Here is a 25,169-nt window from a genome sequence, read left to right on the forward strand (position 1 = left end):
GATGAAATTATACAAATTTATGGTCTAAGTTGCTGTAGATTTTTTATTTCAGAAAAATGAAACCGTACGATTATTTGTTCTGTTTTAATGCAAATATAACAGGAAAGTAATTATTGAATGATATGAAACTTGATTTTCATATTGTAAAATATATCAAAATTGCTAACTATAAATAGAGGACGAACATGACCAAATTCTTTGTGCTAGGATATAATCAGGGTATATAGGAAAATTAAGTAGCTACAAACTCATCTGTTAGCATTTTAGAAAAAGTCAAAACACTACAAAATAGAAACTGCGGTTTACCTTTAATTTCCAAATGACGCAAGAAATAGGAAATAAAACATCTAAGAATACCCTCCAGTATTTTATAAGAATATCTATAAAGCCTACAAGTTGTTACAAACTACTTCACATTTACGATGCATATCTACATCTTTGTACTTTCTAGTACACGGAATCTTAACAAAATTTTGCATGCTATAAAATGATAATGTTTTATGACAGTAGTTATATCCTTTAAAACAACATTTGCTGTATATGCTCACCCATAAATTTTGTTTCCCCCCGAAAAAATTCACTTGAATTTTTCATGGTAGCTAAATTTCCATACATGCAATCGTGTTATATTATAAGATTTGCACACACATTAAATAATATGCAAGCAGTAACACTTCAAAAGTAGCACACGCATGTACTGGTGTACAAGTTTTACCTGGATCCATGTTTGGGTCTTGCCAACCCTGCTGACCGGCCATCCCGCTGGCTTTGTAGTACGTTGACATCTGTTCCGTATCATCACCAACGCTCTCTTGATCTTCGTCCGCTGATGATATAGAGCTCATAGTCGAACGTTTCAATCGTTTGTGAGGATTACCTGAGGGACTGAGTTGGGACTGACCATTTGGCATGCCACCGTGGTGCGCCGTCATGGCAACCATGTGATGGTTGGGGTCCTGAGGATGGGGACTGTAGTTATAGTAACTAGGGCTGTCAATCTTTGGTGGTGGCAACATCGGATGGGTTCCATTTGGAGGCATCATAATAGATGCTGAAAATATACAAGTGAAAAACAATCAGTGAAGAGAAAAATCTGAAAAGTCTCTAACCATGATAATTATTTCATATTAAACAAACAATAACTTTAAATGTCATTCCAAATCTTTGTGAATTGCCCTTGCTTCACACTTAAATTGCAATAAATCTGCTAAATTTCTCAAAAGAAGAGAGATTATGGTTAAATATTAAATGAAGGAAAATTGTGACCCAAATTTGCATGTTTGTTCCTGTATTATAGCATTAAAATGATAATAAAATAAATAAATACACAATATACGACAGATAGATAGGGAATATGAAAATGAAGACGTAGATATTAAAAAAAGAAAAGAAAGTTTGGATGCATGAAATGGAACGATGATTAATGGAGGTCGTACATATTGAGGAGGGTATAATTAATGTCACAAAATTGACAAAGTTTGGAATCTTTTAAGTGCCATCACAAATTTTTGATTGCAGGATTGAAAAGTTCTACATTACAAACATCTTTAATAATTACTCCACACTACCGTTTTCACCTGCACTAACTTAATGTGTGGTAAATGTTTAAATAAGAAAACATTACACATCAGTAAATATTTTGTATTACAATAAAATTTTAATTTTCAGTCCAGGAAATTTTCTGTCTTAAATACATAAATATTTTAAACAAAAGCATTAGATGCAGTTCTTGAAGAGCCTATGTCACTCAGATTTCAGATCAATTTCTCATCACCTCTGTGGATTTTCATCACAAAGAGGAAAGTAAAGAAAATAATCAACTGCATTCAAAGCTTAGTGGATTTAATTCAGGTGCACGTTTTTCTTAAAATAAGGTTCAGAAATTCTTCCTTAGTCGGCAGAACTAGCCAAGAGGCCAGGATTAGGACCTCTACTACAGTGTCTGTGCGTCCTGACAGTTGACACACTACCAAACAATAAAATGTGATGGCACTTTTCAGCTTCCGTAGACAAAAGATACAGAATGAAGAGGATAGGAAGGGAATTTACAAACCGTTAGCTTCCTCCTCATACTGGTCTTGGTCACCGTCTAACGGGTCTAAGGGGTCTAAAATGAAAATGAGGTTTGACAAATGATACATGAGATAATGTGGTTTATAAAAATGAGGATATTTTAGTGAGTCATTAAACACTGCACAAAAAAGAAACAACATCACAAAATATTAACAGATGCAGCGTAAGCCCGAACAGTGATTTTGGTGAAATTTAATTATCACATATTTGCTGCAATGATTGTCATGGCATAGCAGTATAAGTAAAGATTTTCAGTATTTGATTTATATAAATAAATATAATATATAAATAATAACTTAAAACGTCAAACTTCAGCAAAGTGCTTTGATAACCATGTCATGCAAACATCTGAAGTTTTGTATGCAACATTTATGTCAATTCTTACATGCTGATTAAAAGTAAACAAGAACAATTCTTTTAACGAGTTTGAAGACATGAGTGAAATAGATATCTATCTGTCGAGATATTCATCTGTCAGCAGATGTAGCATCCAACTAAAATAGAGTGGTTATAAAGTATGGTCCTTAATCTTATTAACCTTTTGCCTGTTTGTGACCAGTGTTTGTGACCAGTGCAGACCAAGATCAGTCTGTACATTCTGCCAGTTGATCATTGGTCCGTATTATTCACCTTTCAGCCACTAGGACAATTCTTTTTTTAATTTTTCCTAAAACTGATGAACGGTTTTGTCTAAATTGAGATATGGACAAGTTCATTTAAGAAATCAAGTGGGGTATGGGTTAATGGACTTTCCCTGCTTTAAATTTGGACTCATCTATTGCTATTTTTAGGAGTTATAGGTATACACCAAACAACAAGATAAAATGCAAAAATTATCAAAACCTCTTTCTCATTAATAATAATAATCAGATAAAAAAATATATATATATAGAACTCTCTTAAATTTACAATGGACAGTTCCAAACATAACATTAGGGAAAGTCCATTTTATAAATTTAGTGGAAGTGGAGTGAATGTTAATATGATAAATGATGACATGAAAATTGATCAGAATCTTGCACAGCTAGTTTTTCTTTCTTTCTCTAAAGAATACTTCAATTTGCTTCAAGTAATGCAGTTTGATAAATAAACAAGATTTCTCAACAAATTTCTACGATATTGAAACAGAATTAAAGAAATTACAGAAGTCTACAGGATTTTCTACATGATTAAGATAAACACACAAACTGCAATTCTATACACCGCCTAATCCATTAGAACTCTACTATTCTTGTAACAATGACAGCAAAATCTGTATAAGGAAAGGAACCTTTATAACAACATTTATTGTACGTGGACAATCATAATGATACTGTTTAACATAATTAAATATCAGCTTGTACATGGGTCAATTAAAATAGTTGACCAATATCCTGAAGTTCCTTTAATTAGCTATTTTGTGAGAGAAAAAAATATTTGTGTAGAAAAATTAGACTTTTAGGTGTGTAAAAATCCTAAATTCAAGAAAACTCCAAAAACTTTTTATCTCAATGTGCTTTAATATGACAGAGAAGCTAACAAAACTCAATAAATATGAGGCAGCATGTCCCAGTGGTTAGCTCACAGCTAGAAATCTCAGAATTGCCCAGGCGGGTTCAAGCTCTGTCAGAGGCAAGATGTTTTGGGTTTTTTAACAAGGAACTTTAAACTCAATTCTTTATATAGTACTGGTTGGTTCCAGAAACATATTCAAAGGTTGAATTTGAAAGGCCTACACAATCACACTGAAATAAATTCTGTACAAGTTAAACCCCTAGAAATTTTTTTATTTTTTTCAATAATTTATACAATGCCTTTATCCATACATCTTATCATACTATATTTAATTACATGCATATACAATGAATATTAAATTTCAAAATGATATGCAGAAGTACATGACAAACTTTCTTTCAAAATAAAATCCAAGAAAAAAAAACAGAGAAAGGCTTTCCGTGCAACTTACTTTATTTTAAATTTAATACCCTCTGATTTACATTGTTCAAATAAATATACAATTTAAAATATGCATTTAATAATCTCTAGTCACACGCATGTGATCCCTAACACGAAATGAAAAACTGAGCAGTGTCACCCAATGTTACTTTTATTAAAATTTTAAAGCGACTCCACCATGTTGGGACTTGATATATTTTTCCAGTAACTTGTGTACAAATTTTCAGATCATTCCCTCACCAATATTTCCAGAATAATAATTTCTATTTTTCAAAATGGCTAAAAAAAAAGGTGTTGCGATGCTTTTCACTCAAAGAATTCACTCAAAGCTAAGAAATGCAAAAAAAAAAAATCAATATTCAATTTATTTCTATATATAATAAATTGTTATCTCTTGCAGATTTTTCGGCTTAGTTCTTCGCTTGATCTATATCCATGCCGAGTGGTTGAGGTCTTTGACTTCAAACCACTTGCCCCTCACCACTGTGAGTTCGAATCCCAAAAGGGACTTTGAATTCTTTCATGTTAGGAAGCTATCCAGCTAGCTTATGGAAAGTCAGTGGTTCTACTCAGGGGCCCGTTCGTGCCTGAAATAATGCATTGAGGGGCACCTGAGGTCTTCCTCCTAAAGTTAACCTGGAACATCGCCATATGACCTATATTGTGTCGGTGTGACGATAAAACCCAATTAAAAAAAATATATATAAGAATTTCAAATTATATGTTTTTAGTCTTTTTTACAAGTAAAGTTCCTTCAAAATATAGAAATGAGCGCAGTCTGATCAGGATCCATGCTGTTCGCTTACCAACTCTATTACAAGTAGAGAAACTGAAAGCGAACAGCATGGATCCATATCAGAATGCGGGGATGCGCAGGCTGGTCTGGATCCATGCTGGTCGCAAATGCACTATGTTGGTTTTGTCGTGATGCCGCTCAAATCATTTTAAACAACCCCGCAAAAAAATAAATATAATCATTTTAGATATACGTTAATTATATTTAACCTAAATAGATAATCATAATTATTTAATTACAGTAGTGTTTATAATCAAACTACTGTAATGTTTTAACATTGTATGACGTAAAAGTAAATATACACTGTGGGCTTATCATAAAGAACAACTGGACTACGATCACCAAATATAACATACCTGAATGTCACAGGTCAACAAGATAAAACAATTTAACAAATTGACTGCCTTCAACCCTAATGAAATTATTTTAACATAAAAAAGGAACTTTACCATATTCAGCAGTCCCCATAAATATATTTCATATAACAATTAATATAAAGCTTTCTTTTATGGTTAAAAACGGAATATTCAGAGTTCTTTAAAGTGTCAAGAAATTTTAGTTATTGTTATTGTTAAGAAATGATGTGAACAATTAAGCCTCCTTTAACTTCATTTAGATAATACAAAAACATTTTCATTTTCAGCATGGTTCTCCTTTATCCATAAACTGCCGGATTTTTTCAATGAACTTGGATAAGAAACTGCTGTGACTATTTCCCTTTAATTTCCCTTCAAAATGAATCATAAAAATTCCTGTAAATAACTATTTACTTTTAATAAAGCAAATTCATTTACCTTCATATATGTACATGTATATAATTTTCTGCCCTCTTTCAAACCTTTTATATTTCATATTAGAGGTAAATATCATGCAAAATTAATTTACCTCTCACTTTGCATTTAATAAGTAGAAGAAAAAATTCATGCATATTAGTATATAATTTCCATCCTAAGATTGCCTTTAAAAATTTTGTAAATAGTAAAAATGCATGCAGTTTTAAACAAAAATTATATAGTACATATAAATTTCCTTCCCTATTACTTGCCTCTAAAATTCATGTAAATGGTAAAAATTAAAATGCATGCAAATATCAAAATAAGAAATAATTTTCCCATCTAAATTTGCCTTTAAAATTCATGCAAATGGGGGAAAATTCCCGCAAAAAAGATATCAAATACAGAAAATGCCACAATGTATCAATATTTAAAAAAGTTTCGAGTTAAAGTAAAAATACTGCACAATTCACAGATGTAGGGGCACAAAAATATATTTTTTTTAAAAATATATAAATAAATAATAAAAAAATTAATAAATAAATAATTTCTTGAATTCGAGACAAAAAATAACGAGGAAAAAAAATCAACAAACCAAACAAAGTTGTAACAAATGACAAAGATACAGATATTAGATATGAAATAATGTAGTTTAATACACATATATACAAATGAAGGATGACTTAGGAGCAGACCTAGGCACTGACACCATTATATGGCTGCATGCAAAACACTTCAACGTGCTATATATGCGATCACCATTATCAGTAATGTCTCGCAACTTTATATTGCATCTGCTTGCCAAAATATATACCATTCTTTTGAAAGGCATTTTTATGCATATGTATAACTTTTATATTCAATTTCTCTTCTTCTTTTTTTCATTTTTAAAGGAAATTTTTGAAATTTTGAAAACTGATTAATATATTGGTAAATATATAATTTATTTAGAGGAAATTAATTTTATATAAATATCATCTTGAAAATATCAAGATTCCTTTATTCTAGGGCAGTTCCATTAATTTTACTCGAACTTCTAAAGAAATTTTCTGGATTATTTAAACTTGTCTCAGAATATGCAAAACTAATAGAATTAATGTTGTAATTATTGGGCATGTGTGTTTCTTACTATTCCATAATTAACTCGAAACTTACAATTTAAGTACAAAAGTGAATATAAGACAGTTAATTTCCCCATTCCTGTATTTTAAATAGGCCAAATTCTGCGAATAAGCTATTAAGCAGAATACAAGAATAGCAAATTGCTCGACAATATATACAAAATCAAACCTCGACCATATACAACTATGACAATTTATGTAAAACAAGAGCCCGGTTTGAGCCGGGTGATGCTCCCCGAATAGGTTTTGGACACAGGAAAGTACACCTCTTGTAGTTTCAGAGTTATGTCCGTGGAAAAAGTTCAAAGTGCAATAATTCCAAAATTAGGCAAGGCAGAGTTACAGTTCTTTGCACTGCACTTCTAATCAATGTGATCTATCAACCTACAAAGTTTCTTGATGATATCTCTTATGATTTCCGAGTTATGTCCTGGACAATTCAAAAAGTAAAAATAAACAAAGGGCAATAACTCCAGAATTAGGCAAGGTAGAGTTATGATTCTTGTGCACTGCACATCTACCCATTGAGATTTATCTACCTACAAAGTTTCATGTTGATATCTCTTATAGTTTTACAGCTATGTCCTGGACAAGATTTTTCTAAAAGGGGAGATTATTCAAAAATAAGGCTTAACAGAGTTATGGTTCTTTTGCACTGCACCTCTACTCAATGAGATCTATCTACCTACAATGTTTCATGTTGATATCTCTTATAGTTTTAGAGTTATGCCCCGGACAAGATTTTTCTATAAGGGGAGATAATTCAAAAACCAGGCAAAATAGAGTTATGGTTCTTTAACACTGCACTCCCCCTCCAAGCCCTCTACCACTGTATGAAGTTTAAACAAATTATCTCCAAGGGTTTTCAAGTTATGTTCCGGACAAAGTTCAAGTTCAAAGTATTAAAATAAACAAAGGGCAATAACTCCAAAAGTAGGACAAAAAGAGTTATTGTTCTTATGCACTGCACATCTACGCATTGAGATCTATTCACCTACAAAGTTTCATGTTGATATCTCTTATAGTTTTAGAGTTATGCCCCGGACAAGATTTTTCTATAAGGGGAAATAATTAAAAAACCCGGCAAAATAGAGTTATGGTTCTTTGACACTGCACTCCCCCTCGATGCCCTCTACCACTGTATGAAGTTTCAACAAATTATCTCCAAGGGTTTTCAAGTTATGTTCCGGACAAAGTTCAAAGTATTAAAATTAACAAAGGGCAATAACTCCAAAATTAGGATGAAAAGAGTTATTGTTCTTATGCACTGCACATCTACCCATTGAGATCTATTCACCTACAAAGTTTCATGTTGATATCTCTTATAGTTTTAGAGTTATGCCCCGGACAAGATTTTTCTATAAGGGGAGATAATTCAAAAACCGGGCAAAATAGAGTTATGGTTCTTTGACACTGCACTCCCCCTCGATGCCCTCTACCACTGTATGAAGTTTCAACAAATTATCTCCAAGGGTTTTCAAGTTATGTTCCGGACAAAGTTCAAAGTATTAAAATTAACAAAGGGCAATAATTCCAAAATTAGGATGAAAAGAGTTATTGTTCTTATGCACTGCACATCTACCATTGAGATCTATTCACCTACAAAGTTTCATGTTGATATCTCTTATAGTTTTAGAGTTATGCCCCGGACAAGATTTTTCTATAAGGGGAGATAATTCAAAAACCGGGCAAAATAGAGTTATGGTTCTTTGACACTGCACTCCCCCTCGATGCCCTCTACCACTGTATGAAGTTTCAACAAATTATCTCCAAGGGTTTTCAAGTTATGCTCCGGACAAGACAACGGACGGACAGACGGACAGACGGACGGACGGACAGACGGACAGACGGACAAGGCGCCGACTATATGCTCCCCCGAAATTTTTCGGGGAGCATAAAAATATTTCTGAAGCCTTACTATGTAACATGACCTTATAAGGCCAATGCTGAACATTTCTTAAATAATGGTCATAAATGTTTTTTTGTTTGTTTTATTTTTATAAATTAATGAAAAGTTATTTTCTGATCCAAAATATTAAAATCGAGGTTTGAAAGATAAATATTGCATTTATAATGGAATCATCCATGTTTGGCCATGCTGATACTTACGTCGTGTGACCCGCATTAATTCTCTAGCACTGAAGACCCCCGTGGCCATAATGCTGTCATTGCCTGAAACTCCTGAATGAATGTTGCCTGGCACTGAAACATGGAATGGTTAGCATGAGACAAGAATGATTGATAAAAAAAAATTGTGGTAAAAAAAAAATGATTTTCTTATATAATAAACAATAGTGACCTGTCTTACAATTGTGTTATACAAGTTTTTCGCTGATGTTCGATGGGCTCTTGGATATGATCATTCTATTTATATCACTGCTACTAGAGTACTGAAATACTATCTCACTTAATGATATGAGATAGTTGATTGCTTTATAAATTAACTACTTGATCCAATTAACGATTTAATGTAAATTCTGAAAAAAAATCAGTTGATTGCTTTATTAATTATCTACTTGATTCGATTTATGATTAAATGTAAATTCTGAAAAAAATATCTTAAACAGTACCATACTAAAACTCCATGCCTAACTGAAATTTCGTTATCACCTCCATTCTACAAACTTTCAATATTTTCAGTGCTAGGATTAACATAGAATTATGACTTTCAATAGAGACAATAGAAGACTCATTCAGAAATTAAGCAACAAATTAGCTTTTGGATGTTGATGAAAATCAGCAGGATTCTCAGCTTAAATGTATGTTTTTTCTCCCTGAAATCAAGTGACCAACCCTGGCAACAACTTTGCTAATGATTGACCCTTGACCTGCTGAAACCATGTTTTAACTAGTTGATAATAATATATCCCTGGTCCATATGGTTTTAACTGGTTGATATGGCTTGTTAAAGCATGTGGGTATCATTATTAATGAGAGACATAAGTAGCCTTTCTCATTAATACACATACATCATACATGTTATCTTATCTCTTTTAGAAAGTCTTAATCTGTTGCAGAATTCCTCAGCTAACTAACCTTGCAGACTGCTTCCAGGTGTCTAAACACATTTTCGAAACCACAGACACAGTATCATGTAACACAGTCAATCAGATCTATTTAAAGTTACATGTAAAATTCACCTAACATATTTTTTTGCGGTAATCAAATACCCTTACTTCTCCAATAATTGCAGGTCAATTTAAAATGGTTCAGCTGTTGAAGGAAACAATTTGTTAGTTATGGGGGTGGTCACAAGGACTTAAAAAAAACCCAACTCTTGGGACCAGAATATAGGTAACATACTATTTCAAATGTAAGGTATTTCTAACAATATATTACCCAAGAGTTATAAACAGGTCAAATCCTAAGCCCCTCTCTCCCAATACTTCTTTCCCCCCTCCCCCCCCTGCCTCTTCCACCACCTTAAAGGTTACCATACAATTTAACCATCTCTTCTTCAGACAATCTATTTTTGATGGTAGCAATTTATCAGGCACATTAAGATAATTAAATTACAGTTATCAGAAACAAATCAGCCTTATCTCTCTAGTGAAAACATCAAGGTAATGGGGCAGATACATGCTGTAATATGATAAACACAAAATGCAGTCTTGCTTCTGTTTCGTAATAGGGACAAACATACTTATCTTTTTAAAAAACTTTGCGAGTTCTCTCAAATTTCAGTCAATTCCTTGATAGCATTTTATGAGTAAGGATAATAATTGATAATTCTACAGTTTCATTCATCTTGATGATAATTCAAATCAGAGGTGATAATAAGTGATAACGTGGAGCAGAGATGATAACAAGTGATGACTAGAATCAGAAATGATAACAAACTTTTTTCTCCTTCTTCCTCCATATATTTAATTGGGTTATGTCAATCAAGGAAATTGTATTTTATAGAACTTTGAAAAAATATGAAGAAAAAAATAGATAAAGATAAACAAAATAAATTTTGTTCCCAAGCGACATTTTTTATTTTTATGTACCACTATCAACCTCAAACAGAGCTTTTTTCTATCTTTAAAAGTTCATTTTCCCTTAAAACACGGCAACAAAAAGTAATATGAAAATTTCTTCAACCAATATCAAAGGTCTCTGTAGAATACAGAATATCTAGATATTCCTGGCAATCAAATTATTGCTCTATTTCAATGAGAATGCACGCCTAGATATATGCAAAATCATTAAAGTAACAACTACCTCTTATGATAACAGATCTGTTGTAAATAAATTAGCACCTCAGATGCTTCAGATATAAGGGTCCTGTTAACTTTTATCTGATTCTACAAGCAACAAAATGTGCTCACCATCATTTTCAATCCTCTCAGAACAAAACAATGACAATTTAAGATCTTAATAGATCTGTAACCAAAAAGGCATGCCTCCCCTCTGGTTTCACTCAACAAGGAAAACCATCATATGAAGTCTGAAGGATGTAGGTCAAATGGAAACTCAAATTATTGACAATTACCAATAAACATAATGTATTTGATTCTGGTAAATTCATAATATTAACTTCTTTTCAAACTGTTGCAGGATTTTTGTTTAATGACTTATTGACCTATTTCTACAATTCTCCCTCATCTAATATACCTCTTATTTGACCTAATTCTAACCTTTTCCCTCTGTCTGACCTATTTTTATCATTTTTTTTCCTTTTATCATCAATAATTTGAATCTTCTTTCTCAGATGATATCTGATCTTTTTTATCTTTCATCCAAATGTGACATTTCTTTATCTTTCTTGCACCTTTATCTGACCAATTTCCTAAAAAATATTGCCCTCCTATTTGACCTACTTCCTAATATTGTCCTCCTATCTGACCAATTTCCTAATATTGCCCTCCTATTTGACCTACTTCCTAATATTGCCCTCCTATTTGACCTACTTCCTAATATTGCCCTCCTATTTCACCTACTTCCTAATATTGTCCTCCTATCCGATAATTTCCTAATATTGTCCTCCTATTTGACCTACTTCCTAATATTGCCCTCCTATTTGACCTACTTCCTAATATTGTCCTCCTATCTGACAAATTTCCTAATATTGCCCTCCTATTTGACCTACTTCCTAATATTGTCCTATCTGACCAATTTCCTAATATTGTCCTCCTATTTGACCTACTTCCTAATATTGTCCTCCTATCTGACCAATTTCCTAATATTGTCCTACTATTTGACCTACTTCCTAATATTGTCCTCCTATTCTTGTCCTCCTTTTCTCTAATTTGACCTATTTCCTAATATTTTTCTCCTATTTGACCTACGTCATTCTATTGGTGCCCTATGTAATTTATTTCTATCTTTCTCCCATACTATTGTTTCCTACATGTATATCTGTCCTGTTTCTATCCTTCCAAAATCTGACCTATGTCCACCGTTCCTTTTATATAACTTATTTCTATCCTCCCCCAATCTGACCTATTTCCACTTTCCTCAAATGTATATCTATTCCCACCCACCCAATCCATCTGACCTATTTCTATTGTTTTAGCTTATCTGATCTTTTTTACTCCCCCTGCCCATACATTTGACCCCTCATTTGACCTATTTCTGTCTTATAAATGACATATTAATCATATCACACTTATACAAAGAATGATTTAAGTTTTATCTGAAATGACTGTTTTGTTTTCCATTACATATCATACTCCTGGACAATGAATTGTTCTATTGTGTTTATTGTTCATTGCATTTATTGCATGTTCTACAAAAATCTTTTCATACATTCTCAAAACAAAAGCCTAACTTTATATCCTCTAATACAATAAACTTAATTATAACAAATTCAGGCATTTTTTGTACACTAACATGAGAATAATGAGGGTGTATTGAAAGGTAAAAATCGGCATCTAGCAATTTGCAGATTTTTGTGAGGCTGCGGAAATAATGAAGTTATTACGACTTTATCTCCTCTACAACTATTAACATCTGTCGGAATCTATCTACAACATGTGCCTTGAAATCTTTAGAATATTAGCAAGAATAATTAAATACATGAAATATCAACTTCTGATTACACTAGGTAAATTAATAGGAAGACGAACATTACAATAGGATTTCCGTGTTGTTGTAAAAAGAGAGAGAGAGAAAAATAATCATGATTTACGAAGCAGAACAAACTATTATTATAATATACTTTCTTGTTTTTAAAGGTTTGTAACTTTTTCTTCTATATTACCGTGCAAATTTTGTGCAATAGACTTGCTCTCCTTGGCCGACGGAGCAGGTCAAAATTTGTTATTTCATGGATCTTGATATCAAAAATGCTGAAGTAAGATTTTCAACATCACCTTGGAAAACAGTCTTGCCAATGATTGCATGGATGTAAAGGCTGGCCTGGCTTTATACTTGTAGCATACCATTAACATAACTGACTATCCTACGTTATATTAGTTTTACAGCCGGCTGGCAATTTTGTTATGCCGATTAATTACCTCAAGTTAGTGACATGTTGCAGATCTGCATAAAAATGTTACAATGGACTGTAAATAATGTATTAAGAGCATAAAATTAACCAAGTTAAGGACCGGTGGAACACATATTGAAATATTTGCACAATTGAATTTCAGCCATATAATTAGTAAACCATATAATTAGTAAACATGGAAACAAAACCTGCTGGGGTATTGTAGATCAAAGACTTTAATGATGAATGTCTTTCCTTCTTGCATTGTCTACATCATTTCATTTATGGTGCAAAAAAAGAAGTTGCAGAGGAAAAAAATGTTGCCAATTCACTTTAGTCTGACAAAATTTTAGCAACAAATTCACTATTGCTTAAAAAGGGTAATTAATTCTTCTTTTACTATGTATGTAAATAAAATATTCCATACAAGGATGCTTAGTTACATGTACTTCATAAGATGACATAATTCATCTTTAATACTATTTTCTAAAACATATTTTCTTTTCTTTATATAGTTTATGGTTGATATTTTACCAAATTGTTAACAACTAACTTGTTCATAATAATTAATAATAATCTTAAACAAATCATAAATAGCAAAAACATAATAACATAAATTCTAAGTTGAAAAAGGGCATAATTCTGTGCAAAATGCTTGATACAGTTACCTCCTCCTGTTTTACAAGTTGGGGTCAGATGGTGAACAAGTGTGCAAAGTTTAAAATCCATATGTCAATGGACTTTGAAAAAAATTTGAAACTATTGTAAAAACTTTAACATAAATTCTAAGTCGAAAAAGGGGCATAATTCTGTCAAAAATGCTTGATACAGTTACCTCCTCCTGTTTACGAGTTGGGGTAATGATGGTGAACAAGTGTGCAAAGTTTCAAAGCCATATGTCAATGGACTTTGAAAATATTTGAGGTATTACAAAAACTTTAACATAAATTCTAAGTCGAAAAAGGGGCATAATTCTGTCAAAATGCTTGATACAGTTACCTCCTCCTGTTTACAAGTTGAGGTAATGATGGTGAACAAGTGTGCAAAGTTTAAAATCCATAGGTCAATGGACTTTGAAAATATTTGAACTATTGCAAAAACTTTAACGTAAATTCTAAGTCGAAAAAGGGGCATAATTCCGTCAAAATGCTTGATACAGTTACCTCCTCCTCTTTACTGGTTGGGGTAATGATGGTGAACAAGTGTGCAAAGTTTCAAAGCCATATGTCAATGGACTTTGAAAATATTTGAACTATTACAAAAACTTTAACATAAGTGGTTACGCCGACGCTCGGGTGACTACAATAGCTCTACTTATTCTTATCGAATAGTCGAGCTAAAGACATAAATAACAAAGTAAAAGACAAAAAAAAGCTTAATTCTTAAAGAGAGATAACTCTGTTTAAAGGGCAGTAATTCTGAATATGAAAAAAAATGTAACCAAAGTAGGGTGAGTATAATAGCTCTCTATATTCTTCGAAAAGTTGAGCCTACAATCAAGGAAATTACAACCCTCTTTAAATTTTTCCAATTTCCCATCTTCTTTTTTACTTATGTTTTTTATGTGTATATTTTTGTATAATTCATGATATTTTTATATTCATATCATAGACAAAGTTTTAAACAATTAATTTAAAACATTAATAGTACCATTTACTTCTGTATACTTAAATTTTTCATCATTTCATAAATCTGAAACTTTAAAGTATTCATGTAGAAAAGAAGAGAAAAAACATCCATGATGAAAAAATATCAAATTATGTCTCTATAAAACTGTAGTTTAGAGCAAAAGAAACAAAAAACAAAAGAAAAAATTTCCTGTCAAAGTAATTATTAAATAATTCCACAATACACACTATTTTTATTTTCTTTTCTTTAATACAGTAGACAATTGGTTATTATTTGAGACTCCCGAAAAAACCAAAGAGTGCACTCTCCAATTCGTTCTAGACATCTACTGCAAGACATTGTTTTCCCTGGAATATGACAGAAGCCCTTCAACATAATGTGATTTATGAAATCAGATTTATAAATATTTACTGTGATCATGTTATAGGCTGGAGAGGTCCAGGCTAGAGGATTTGTAGGCTTTAGGAGGCCAGACAATTCATGCTGGACATTAATTGGAGATTTAGTTATACTGGACACTAGAGTACCTCTAATCTCCTCATATTCCAATCACTGTTCACTTTGACATTCATTCACTTCTGCCTATGATTTTTCAATGAAGAAATGGTATGACAAAGTAAGCCAATATTAAATTCTCGAAAGCTGGTTAGTCTAGGGTTAGGCTACGATATCACTTCTAAATCAAGTTTGAACAGAAAAATGACGGTGATTTTTGGACCAAACACATATGAGTCAGAGGTTTCTATTTCACGTTTTTTTCTTAATTCCATATAAAACTCCAGATGACAATTTTCAGTATATTTTATATAATTTGAACTGACATTTACTTTAGCTTCACATACTTTGGCACTTAGTATTTACATGAATATCTTTATAAATATAAAATGATGATTTTCCAAACTATAGAATGTAAATTATTTAAACTAATTCTACAGTGTTTCATAAACAGTCATGTCCGGATTCAGTTTTTTAACTGTCCATAATTAATTCGAAAGATATCAAGATATAAATTTGTAGCTCATACTGTTAAAATTAGGAAACACATTTTCCCCATAAAAGTGAAAGAATCAGAACAATTTTTCAAAATGTAGCTACATGAATCTCACCTTAATTTAGCAGCGCTAAATTATTCATTGATTTTCTGTTATAACGAGCAGAGATTATATGTAAGTTAAAGACGGAACTGAAAGATTGGTCTACCGAATCTATCTACAAATATAGAAAACTTGTTGAAATTTTGACCACAGATTGATCAAATCTAGCAAGTTTCGAGAAACAAGTACCGACAGTAAGAAAAAATCTGTCGTTACGAACTGACAATGTGCAACAACAAAAATGTTGAAAGAGCCAATTACATTTGTATCCTCTGGCACTGCCTAGACTAATTAGTCAGTAATTTACAACAAATCACTTGCTTCCATATTAAATACCTATTTTACATAGGTTACAAGTACATTCACCCTATGAACGGTCTTTCGGTGGTCACTTACCCTCGTAAATGACACCTAATGAATTGAAATAAATTCAAATACTAATTTGCTGTCAAGTGTGATACAGGTGGACAAAAGGACACGTCCTACCTAATTTGGCAAAAAATTGAACCTGATGCCAAATACCTGGGAGAGGGGACGAAAACAACAGGTGCGTAAAATATTACCAGTATCAGTTACAATCTATCAACATAGTCCAAGTCTGAAATTAGTTTTAATTTCATTGCATTTTATATCTCATTACACGACAATGAAAACACTTTTGATCAAATTCGTACACCTCTGTAAATAAAACTATGTTTTAATGGCTGTATTTCTTAAGTGGTCACCCCAACAGTGACCTTTGTTCAAAACTAGGAATTGAACTCTCTTTTTAACAGTAGATGATTAGCTCATAATTATTGAAGAGATAACTCCCTTTTGACAAGAGTTCACTCTCTTTTCTTAAGATAATTTCTCTCTTTACTGTCCCCATTTTTTATCAACCCATGACTAAATGAAATATTCACATTACATTTTAATATATTGTTTTTAGTATATTTTAAATGAAACAACATATATAACTCATAAAGGCTATGTTTTGCCATAAGGCTCTCCTTATTGACATAATTGGAAAATCACATAAGCATAAAGACCAAGATATATTATTATTGCAAAAAGAGTACAGTCAGGTCTGTCTTTTGGTTACATCAAACACAGAACTTAAACAGCAAGAGTTATTGTGATAATAGGAGAATGTCATGGTTATTAAAAGCAAGTGAAAAAGATGAATGAAAGAAGTTACTTGGTTAATCAATTATGTTAGATTATATTTAAGGTATTTCTACTCAAGGTGTTTTACCTTTAATATCCTGGTCATGATGATTCATAGGTATTTCTTGATAATCAGCACGTGGATCCCGAGGGTCCGGAACTGAAAACATATCAAAACTAGGTCAACGTTTGGTGAAGATTTTTTTTTTGTAATTCAACTGAATGTTTAGCATAAGCTATGAAAATGGAAATGAAAACAACAGTTAAATTTCTCTGTTCACATTTTAGTCTTTGAACTGTATGCAACAAGGTGGTTCTTTTCGGGTGTCCACTAGGTGCCTGAAATAATGCATTAAGCGGGGCTCCTAATGCCTTTTTTCACCAGTAAGCTTGAAAGTCTTTAAATGATGTCCTATACAGTATCTGTGTAACTTTTACCCAATTTTATACCTTTCACAGTATCTATAATTTTGAAATGCTTTATGGGTTTTTTTTATTGTTTTTTGTTTGTCAGTTTTAAGCACCAACACTGTATAAGTCATGTACCAACTTTCCAGGTTTACTGGTGGAGGAAGACCTCAGGTGCCCCTCGGTGCATTATTTCAGGCACAAACAAGCACCTGAGTAGAACCATCGACTTCCTGTGAGCTAGCTGCATGGATAGCTTTCTCACATGTAGCTCTGACCTGCTCAACCCTACAGTGTGAGAGGCAAGAGGTTTAAAGTTCTTTTAAATTACAGTATATAAGAAGTTAAACCCCTTACTGCACTAAGGTGACAATATTATGACTACAAAACCAATGTAAGGCCAATGTCCAGCTACGCTTCAACAGGGTAAGGATTCTTTATACAGACCTACTAAGGAGGGCTACTAACTGCATTCAAACTGCAATAGCTATATATATTGTATATATGAATTTTATTTCAATATACTAGTAGACATTTATATATTATATTTAGATAAACTGACATTTAGTTGAATGTCAAAACTCAAGAGATTACTGGTTAGTAACAACAAAAGTGTAAAATATGTTGATTTTTTGTTGATGTTTTTTTTTCATGTAGCATTTCCATTCTATAAAAATAATACATTCAAGGTTAAAAGCTGTTTTAAAAGCTGTTTTAAAGGGACTCCAGTGAGGCATTTTTGACATGACAGGACTGAATATATATTTTGATTATTTTATATTTATTTTAATAATTCACCCAACCAACTAGCCAGTGATAAATATCTTTATCCAACTCAATCTAATAAACTTAATCTAATAAATGTTTTACTTAAGTATAATGAAATTCATGAAAAAAAATATAAATATATTCACAGAACTATCACAAAAATTCTGTCGAACAATATCTACAATTGGTTAAAAAAAAATCTCACACTTTTATTCTTTTGTATTTAGGAAATATAAATGTAAGTTCTTTTAAAACTAATTTCAAGAGATTATCAAGGAGTTTCTGCCAGTTGGAATGACTTATCTATGGCAACAGTATAGGGTCAGATCATCCTATTGCTTCTATGCAGTCTGACCACATCATTTTGTTATCAAAATCCCTTGTTGAAACATAGGACTGTTCCAAATTTTCCAGGACAAGTCTAATTGACACTAAACGGGTAAATTTGAACTTCACAATAAGTGAAAATTGTATATATAAGCTCAGTGCTGTTTGTTTAAGAAAGGAACATAGATAGTTAATATTGATCTCATTTGCTATATAAACTGTGGTCCATCGACTTACGATATACAAATTAATGCGTCCCAGTAGGTATGGTATACTCAGAACATGCTCCATGCATTGCTGTTAACTAGCGAAAAATGCTTTACTAGGAAGACCACTCAATAATGCCTCTATACTGGAGATGATAAGCGGAAATTTGAAATTTATATATTTTTGTGTAACGTTGTATAAGAGATGTGTATTAAAGCTTCAGAGAATGATACTCCAGTTCTTTGATGATTTGATATCAAGTTAAAAATTTATGTCCATCATAATCGTAATGACACATGGATAATATTTAGATAAACTAGAAATGTGTCATCATGCCACGGATGCCCCCGCATGCAGCCAAAATTTCAGATGTTATAATATTTAGTTCCAAATTTGTTTGCACAAATAATTTTTTTCATTTTAAGTTCAAAGCCCTTAAAACTTTTTCAATGTTAACACAAACCATTTTTCATACAATGTTCAAGGCACTGAAATTATTCAGTCTAAACCTTTTTGAAATAGCATATTTCATATTTGTAGCCAAAATAATGGCTAAATACATTTCAGTGCTGAAACTGAAAGTTCAAAATTTTTACAACATTCAAGAAAGATAAGTTTGTCCAAATCATTGAACCACGACCAAATTCAAACTTAAACTGCTTATTCCTAAGAAGTATCTATATTATTTTCAAAGTGAAAGGGACATAACTCTGCCAAAAAAAAGTCATCCAACCATGACCAAATTCAAACTTGACCTGCCCATTCCTTTGGGACATATCCATATGTCAAATTTGAGTAGTTGGGTAGATAATGAACAGAAACTGTAAATTTCATATTTTTTTCAAAGTGAAAGGGGCATTACTCTGCCAAAAATCATTGAACCATGACCAAATTCCAACTTGGCCTGGGCATTCCAAAATATATCCATATGTCCAAATTTGAGTTGAATGTGTTTGTACCATTGGGGAGATAATAAACAGAAACTGAAAATTTCATATTATTTTCAAAGTGAAAGGGGCATAACTCTGCCTAAAAATCATTGAACCATAACCAACTTTGAACTTGACCTGCGCATTCCTGTGACGTATCCATATGTCAAGTTTGAGTTAAAAGTGTTGTACCATTGGGGAGATAATGACTGGAAACTGAAAATTTCATATTATTTCCAAGTGAAAGGGGCATAACTCTGCAAAAATCATTGAACCATGACCAAATTTTGAACTTGACCTGTATTTTCTCACGACATATCCATATGTCAAATTTGAGTTGAATGTGTTGTACTGTTGGGGAGATAATGAACGGAAACTGAAAATTTCATATTATTTTCAAAGTAAAAGGGGCGTAACTCTGCCAAAAATCATCGAACCATGACCAAATTCGAACTTGACCTGTATTTTCTCATGACATATCCATATGTCAAGTTTGAGTGAATGTGTTGTACATTGGGGAGATAATGAACGGAAACTGAAAATTTCATATTATTTTAAAGTAAAAGGGGCATAACTCTGCCAAAAATCATCAAACCATGACCAAATTCGAACTTGACCTGTATTTTCTCACGACATATCCATATGTCAAATTTGAGTTGAATGTGTGCAACCGTTACTAAGATAATGAACGGAAACTGATGATGACGGAATGACAGAATGACGGAATGACGGAATGACGGAATGACGGAAGGACGGAAGGACGGAAGGACGGAACAGGGTAACACTATATGCCCCGGCCATTACATGGCGGGGGCATAAAAACTTAAGTATTGTTAAAATGCACAATTAATATTGTTTTGACAAATTGTGTTGTTGTACCTTAAGAACCCCCCCAAAAAACATGAGTAAAACTGTAAAATCACATTAATAGGGCTATAAATTATAAATATTTGAGCAGAATTGTAAAATCACATGAGCAGGTCTGTAAAATCACATGACTAGGACTGTAACTTCACATGAGTATGACGGTAAAATCACATGGATATAAATGTAAAGTCACAAGAGCAGAACTGTAAAATTACATGAGTAAGACTAAAATCACATGAGTAAGACTGTAAAATCACATGAGTAAGACTGTAAAATCACATGAGTAAGACTGTAAAATCACATTAGTAAGACTGTAAGATCATATGAGTAGAACTGAAAAATTACATGAGTAAGACTGTAAAATTACATGAGTAAGACTAAAATCACATGAGTAAGACTGTAAAATTACAGGAGTAAGACTGTAAGATCACATGCCAGTAGAACTGTAAAATTACATGAGTAAGACTGTAAAATCACATGAGTAAGACTGTAAAATCACATGAGTAAGACTGTAAGATCACATGAGTAAGACTGTAAGATCATATGAGTAGAACTGTAAAATCACATGAGTAAGATTATAAAATCACATGAGTAAGACTGTAAAATCACATGAGTAAGACTGTAAGATCACATGAGTAGAACTGTAAAATTACATGAGTAAGACTGTAAAATTACATGAGTAAGACTGTAAAATCACATGAGTAAGACTGTACAATCACATGAGTAAGACTGTAAAATCACATGAGTAAGACTGTAAAATCACATGAGTAAGACTGTAAGATCACATGAGTAGAACTGTAAAATGAGTATGTAGGACTTAATTATTATAAAAGCATATGCGAGTAGAGTGTTGAGAAAAAAAGTTCTACATTATATCTAATGATCATTATTATTGTTTTATTAATAATAAATTAATAATATATATTTAGAAAAACATGATTGTAAATATTTTCAACCCTTGCATTTTAATGAATGCAGTTTGGAGATTTTTTTACTTAACTAGATGACAATGTACTTTTTTACAAACAAAAAAATGTATCAATGCCATTTAAAATATCAAATGAACTATAAATAACAATGTATCTTCCACCTGACAATGCCGTTTAAATACCAGCAAACAAAAACGCTATCTTTACCAGGCATTATCTAACCATTTACCGAAGATTTTAAACTGTGATACCTTTTACAAACAAAAAGGTAAAAAAAACTGAACAAAAGAAAATGCCGATAATTAATACCAAAATCTGCAAACAGTACTGTTTTTATCAGAAAACCTTATAGTGATGTAATAGCACCTATTGTCGTATAATACAGCTGTCCAGGAATAAATCTTGAGATACGGATGTACAGTATAATATAAAAGTTATCGTTTCTTAATTCAAGATTTTATTTACACTATTCAACTGTTCAAACAAAGCAATACCAAGTTCTTCAAGAGTTATTTAAGTTTACAATAATTTATATTGATCAGTATACTGGTTATGTTTGAAATTTTAATGAATACTTATTGTATCATAAATTCAGGTTGTTTTTTTTTATCTCCAAACAAGAATTCATTCACATGATCTTATTCAAGGAAGCTTTTGCATTCTCTATAACAAGCAAAATTAAACACTCTTATATATCTGTATGAGCCTCTAAAGAAACTGAAGTCAACAAGCTTTTTTTTTGTAATACCTGAAATTATATAATAGAAATCTAAATATAGAAGAACCTCAGAACAATAATTTTAGGACAGAATAAAGTAAATGAGGCTTTAGGACAAGTATAACAGTGGTTTTAGAATAGCTGTAAATAAGACTTAAGGTCAAATAGAAATGTGGTTTTAAAACTTATAAAGAAATTTGACATTTTAAGAACATTTAATACTCCTGTCTCTAGAAATATAACTTCATTGAAACTATAGGACAAAACAGAAATATTACTTTTGTATGTCTCTTGAACTCTCATTAGATAATCAGAATTTTGGCCTTGACTGATATAATTGGAATGTTTAAAGGACTGGGAACTGTGACTTTTTGACTGTGTTTTTGGTACACCTTTTGTCTGATTTTAGGACTCAAGTTTGGACAAATAGGGATGAAGCTTAAAGATAAACAGAACTTTGGTTTTAAAACAAAAAATCTGTTGCTCTAGAAAAACTAGAGATGTGGCTGTAAACACTTCAAAATTAAATACTGCTTCTTATAACAAGAATTAAATTTTATTAATTTATTATTAATTATTTATTAATTTATTAGATAAAAGTTAATTTTTTTATTTTTTTTGCAATAATGAACAACAGGTTTAAGGTTAAAATACAAACTAAAGAATAATTGGTCCTCTTAATAACTTTTTTATTTCAGAAAAAAAACAAACAGAACTTAAAAAAATTGCATCAATAACATCATTACTTGTTTCTTAAAAAAATTTAAAGAGGAAAAAATTGTTTAAATCATGGACAAGAACCTATCCCTTTAAAATTTTAAATACTTTAAACTTAATCATGCCCGATTTAAAAACAAGATCACTGATATTTATTTACATATAGGTTCAGCCAGATTTGAACCGTGTCATAGATCAGATCAGATTAATCGCGTGTAAAGTATTATGTACAAAATTAGATATATTATTTGTATTATAACTAATTAAGCACAGATTAATGGCTCAGGTTACAATTTCAATACGCAAAGTAAAAATGTTTAAATTTGATACATAAGGTAATGTGTCAAGGAGGTTAAATTGCCTTTGACAAGCGGGAAAAATGATATGGGGGATAGTAACATGCCGACTTGACAGTTTCTACTGGATACCATTTCATGGAAACACTAATACTGGAAACACTAATACTGAAGTCTTAACACTGGATACAAAGTTTTTGGAATAATAATGTATGATTCCCTTAAAAAATACTGGTATTTCAATTGAATTTGCTAAGAAAGCAAAAACAAAACAATCTGTAGACAATGAGAAGTGAATTTTTATACACTTTCATACATATATAATATATTATTTATATATTATAAAGAGTATCGGAAGCTTTAAGGAACCTCCATAGAGGTTCAAAAAGCATTAAAAAAAACGAAATTTTGAAATAATGAATAATAACTCCATCATAGATCAACTGCTGCACTTAAGAAAGGTAAGGTGAAGATTATAAAGAAGGAAATACACTAAAATGGATTGAAAATTGTATTTTAAGCTAAATTTTTATTCTGAATCCTTTTAAAGGTGTTAATAAAAAAAATTTATTTATTTATTAATTTATTTTCTTTTGTTGCTATTTTTCACAGTTAATTATTCTGGAAAAACACAAGTGATCAAAGAATCTGACACTTTGCACACATTTACTTTTTGGTCGGGACCTACATCAAATCGGATATAAATCTTGAAAAAATATTTCCTCTCCTGTCATGTCTAAAAACATCAGTGGAGTCCCTTTAACTCTCAAACAGAATACAAACAAAATAATATCAAGGGTTTTAGTCTGTACACCTTTGCAGTCTGACCATGTTTGATACTGTTAGTTGCTGCTTTAAGTATACTGAAACCCCTTACAAAAACATTAATGCAAACAATTTAAATTGAAACTTTATAATACTTTTTTTAATAATATATTTAGGATTTAAGATCATTATTTTGCCTGTGACTGCTGTGAGTGCATGATTGTTAAAATGTTTCATGTGAGAGAGGCCAGGACTGGTCAAAAGGCAAACACATTCAGTTCTTTGGACAGTTTTGACAGTATTTAAACTTTCTGAAAGACACACAGTTGCTGCACCCTGTTGGTGAAATAACTCTGAATCTTTGACTGTAAACCCTACATTCACAAATTCCCCTGCTGTTTAAAAAATCAGAAACGATGAAACATAAAATAAATGTAGCTAAAATTAGTTTAATAACTGATATAACAAGATTATTGGGCTTGCAGTCTGTCGACAGGTCTGTTAAATTACAACAAAGTCTATCAATAATTGCCACAGTCTCCTGTTAATGAAATGATGCCTTAAAACATGCCACAGTAAAGATCAATCACTTCTCATCTTGGACAGAATAATCTTGTGTTTGGATCAACTATAAGTATTAGTTTATACCAAACTTAAAAGCTACAATTCTTCATCCTCAATAACCCATGACCTGTGTACTCCTGATGAATGCAGTTCAGTAAAATCATTACTAAATGTGATGAATGCCATTATGTGGCTTTAAAATAAAATTTTGTCATTCAATCCCTTGACCACTTCCCTGTTCAAAGATAAGAGTACTGTCATAATACTAAACTCATATACATAATTGATGCACATATGCAGGTTATCATGTTTTTCTTGACATATTTATGTAATATTAAACTAATTAACTCCTGAATGTTCAAATTATTTATTTTTATAATCTCAGAAACCTGAATGAGCATGTCAGTCTTTAACACTTGCGAAAAAAAGTGAGTTCACACCATCATTGAACCGTTTCTAATTGAATAACCTGTGCTGCTGTATACATGTATAACAATGTCAAAATTCATATGTTCAATAAAAGCAACATAATTATAAATAACAATATAACATTTTAACCTGAGACTAGTCATTTACTATAATTATGTACTGTTACAAATAAATAAAACATATTAATATTAAGTTAACACTAGCCTATCCCCTAATTTATTTTTTTTAAAAAGAAAAAAAAAACCTAAAAAAACGTGACG

General features: G+C 31.6%; 1 protein-coding gene across 9 annotated transcripts in view; it reads right to left on the minus strand.

Moving 5' to 3' along the window:
• The window catches only part of LOC132731939 (nuclear factor 1 A-type-like), an 87,884-nt gene that overhangs the window by 15,584 nt on the left and 47,131 nt on the right, over positions 1 to 25,169 (minus strand). For 7 of the 9 annotated variants that reach the window (XM_060718233.1, XM_060718242.1, XM_060718236.1 and 4 more), the window contains 4 exons: positions 17,074 to 17,145; positions 8,808 to 8,900; positions 2,054 to 2,107; positions 716 to 1,051 (listed from right to left, as the gene is read on the minus strand). In XM_060718233.1, coding sequence (XP_060574216.1) covers positions 716 to 1,051; positions 2,054 to 2,107; positions 8,808 to 8,900; positions 17,074 to 17,145 — 555 coding nt within the window. The remainder of the gene's footprint in view (positions 1 to 715; positions 1,052 to 2,053; positions 2,108 to 8,807; positions 8,901 to 17,073; positions 17,146 to 25,169) is intronic. The other 2 variants (XM_060718235.1, XM_060718240.1) reach the window with 2 other exon arrangements.

The sequence above is a fragment of the Ruditapes philippinarum genome, unplaced genomic scaffold, assembly GCF_026571515.1.
Source record: "Ruditapes philippinarum isolate M1 unplaced genomic scaffold, ASM2657151v2 ctg10_1_1_1_1, whole genome shotgun sequence".
Taxonomy (NCBI): domain Eukaryota; kingdom Metazoa; phylum Mollusca; class Bivalvia; order Venerida; family Veneridae; genus Ruditapes; species Ruditapes philippinarum.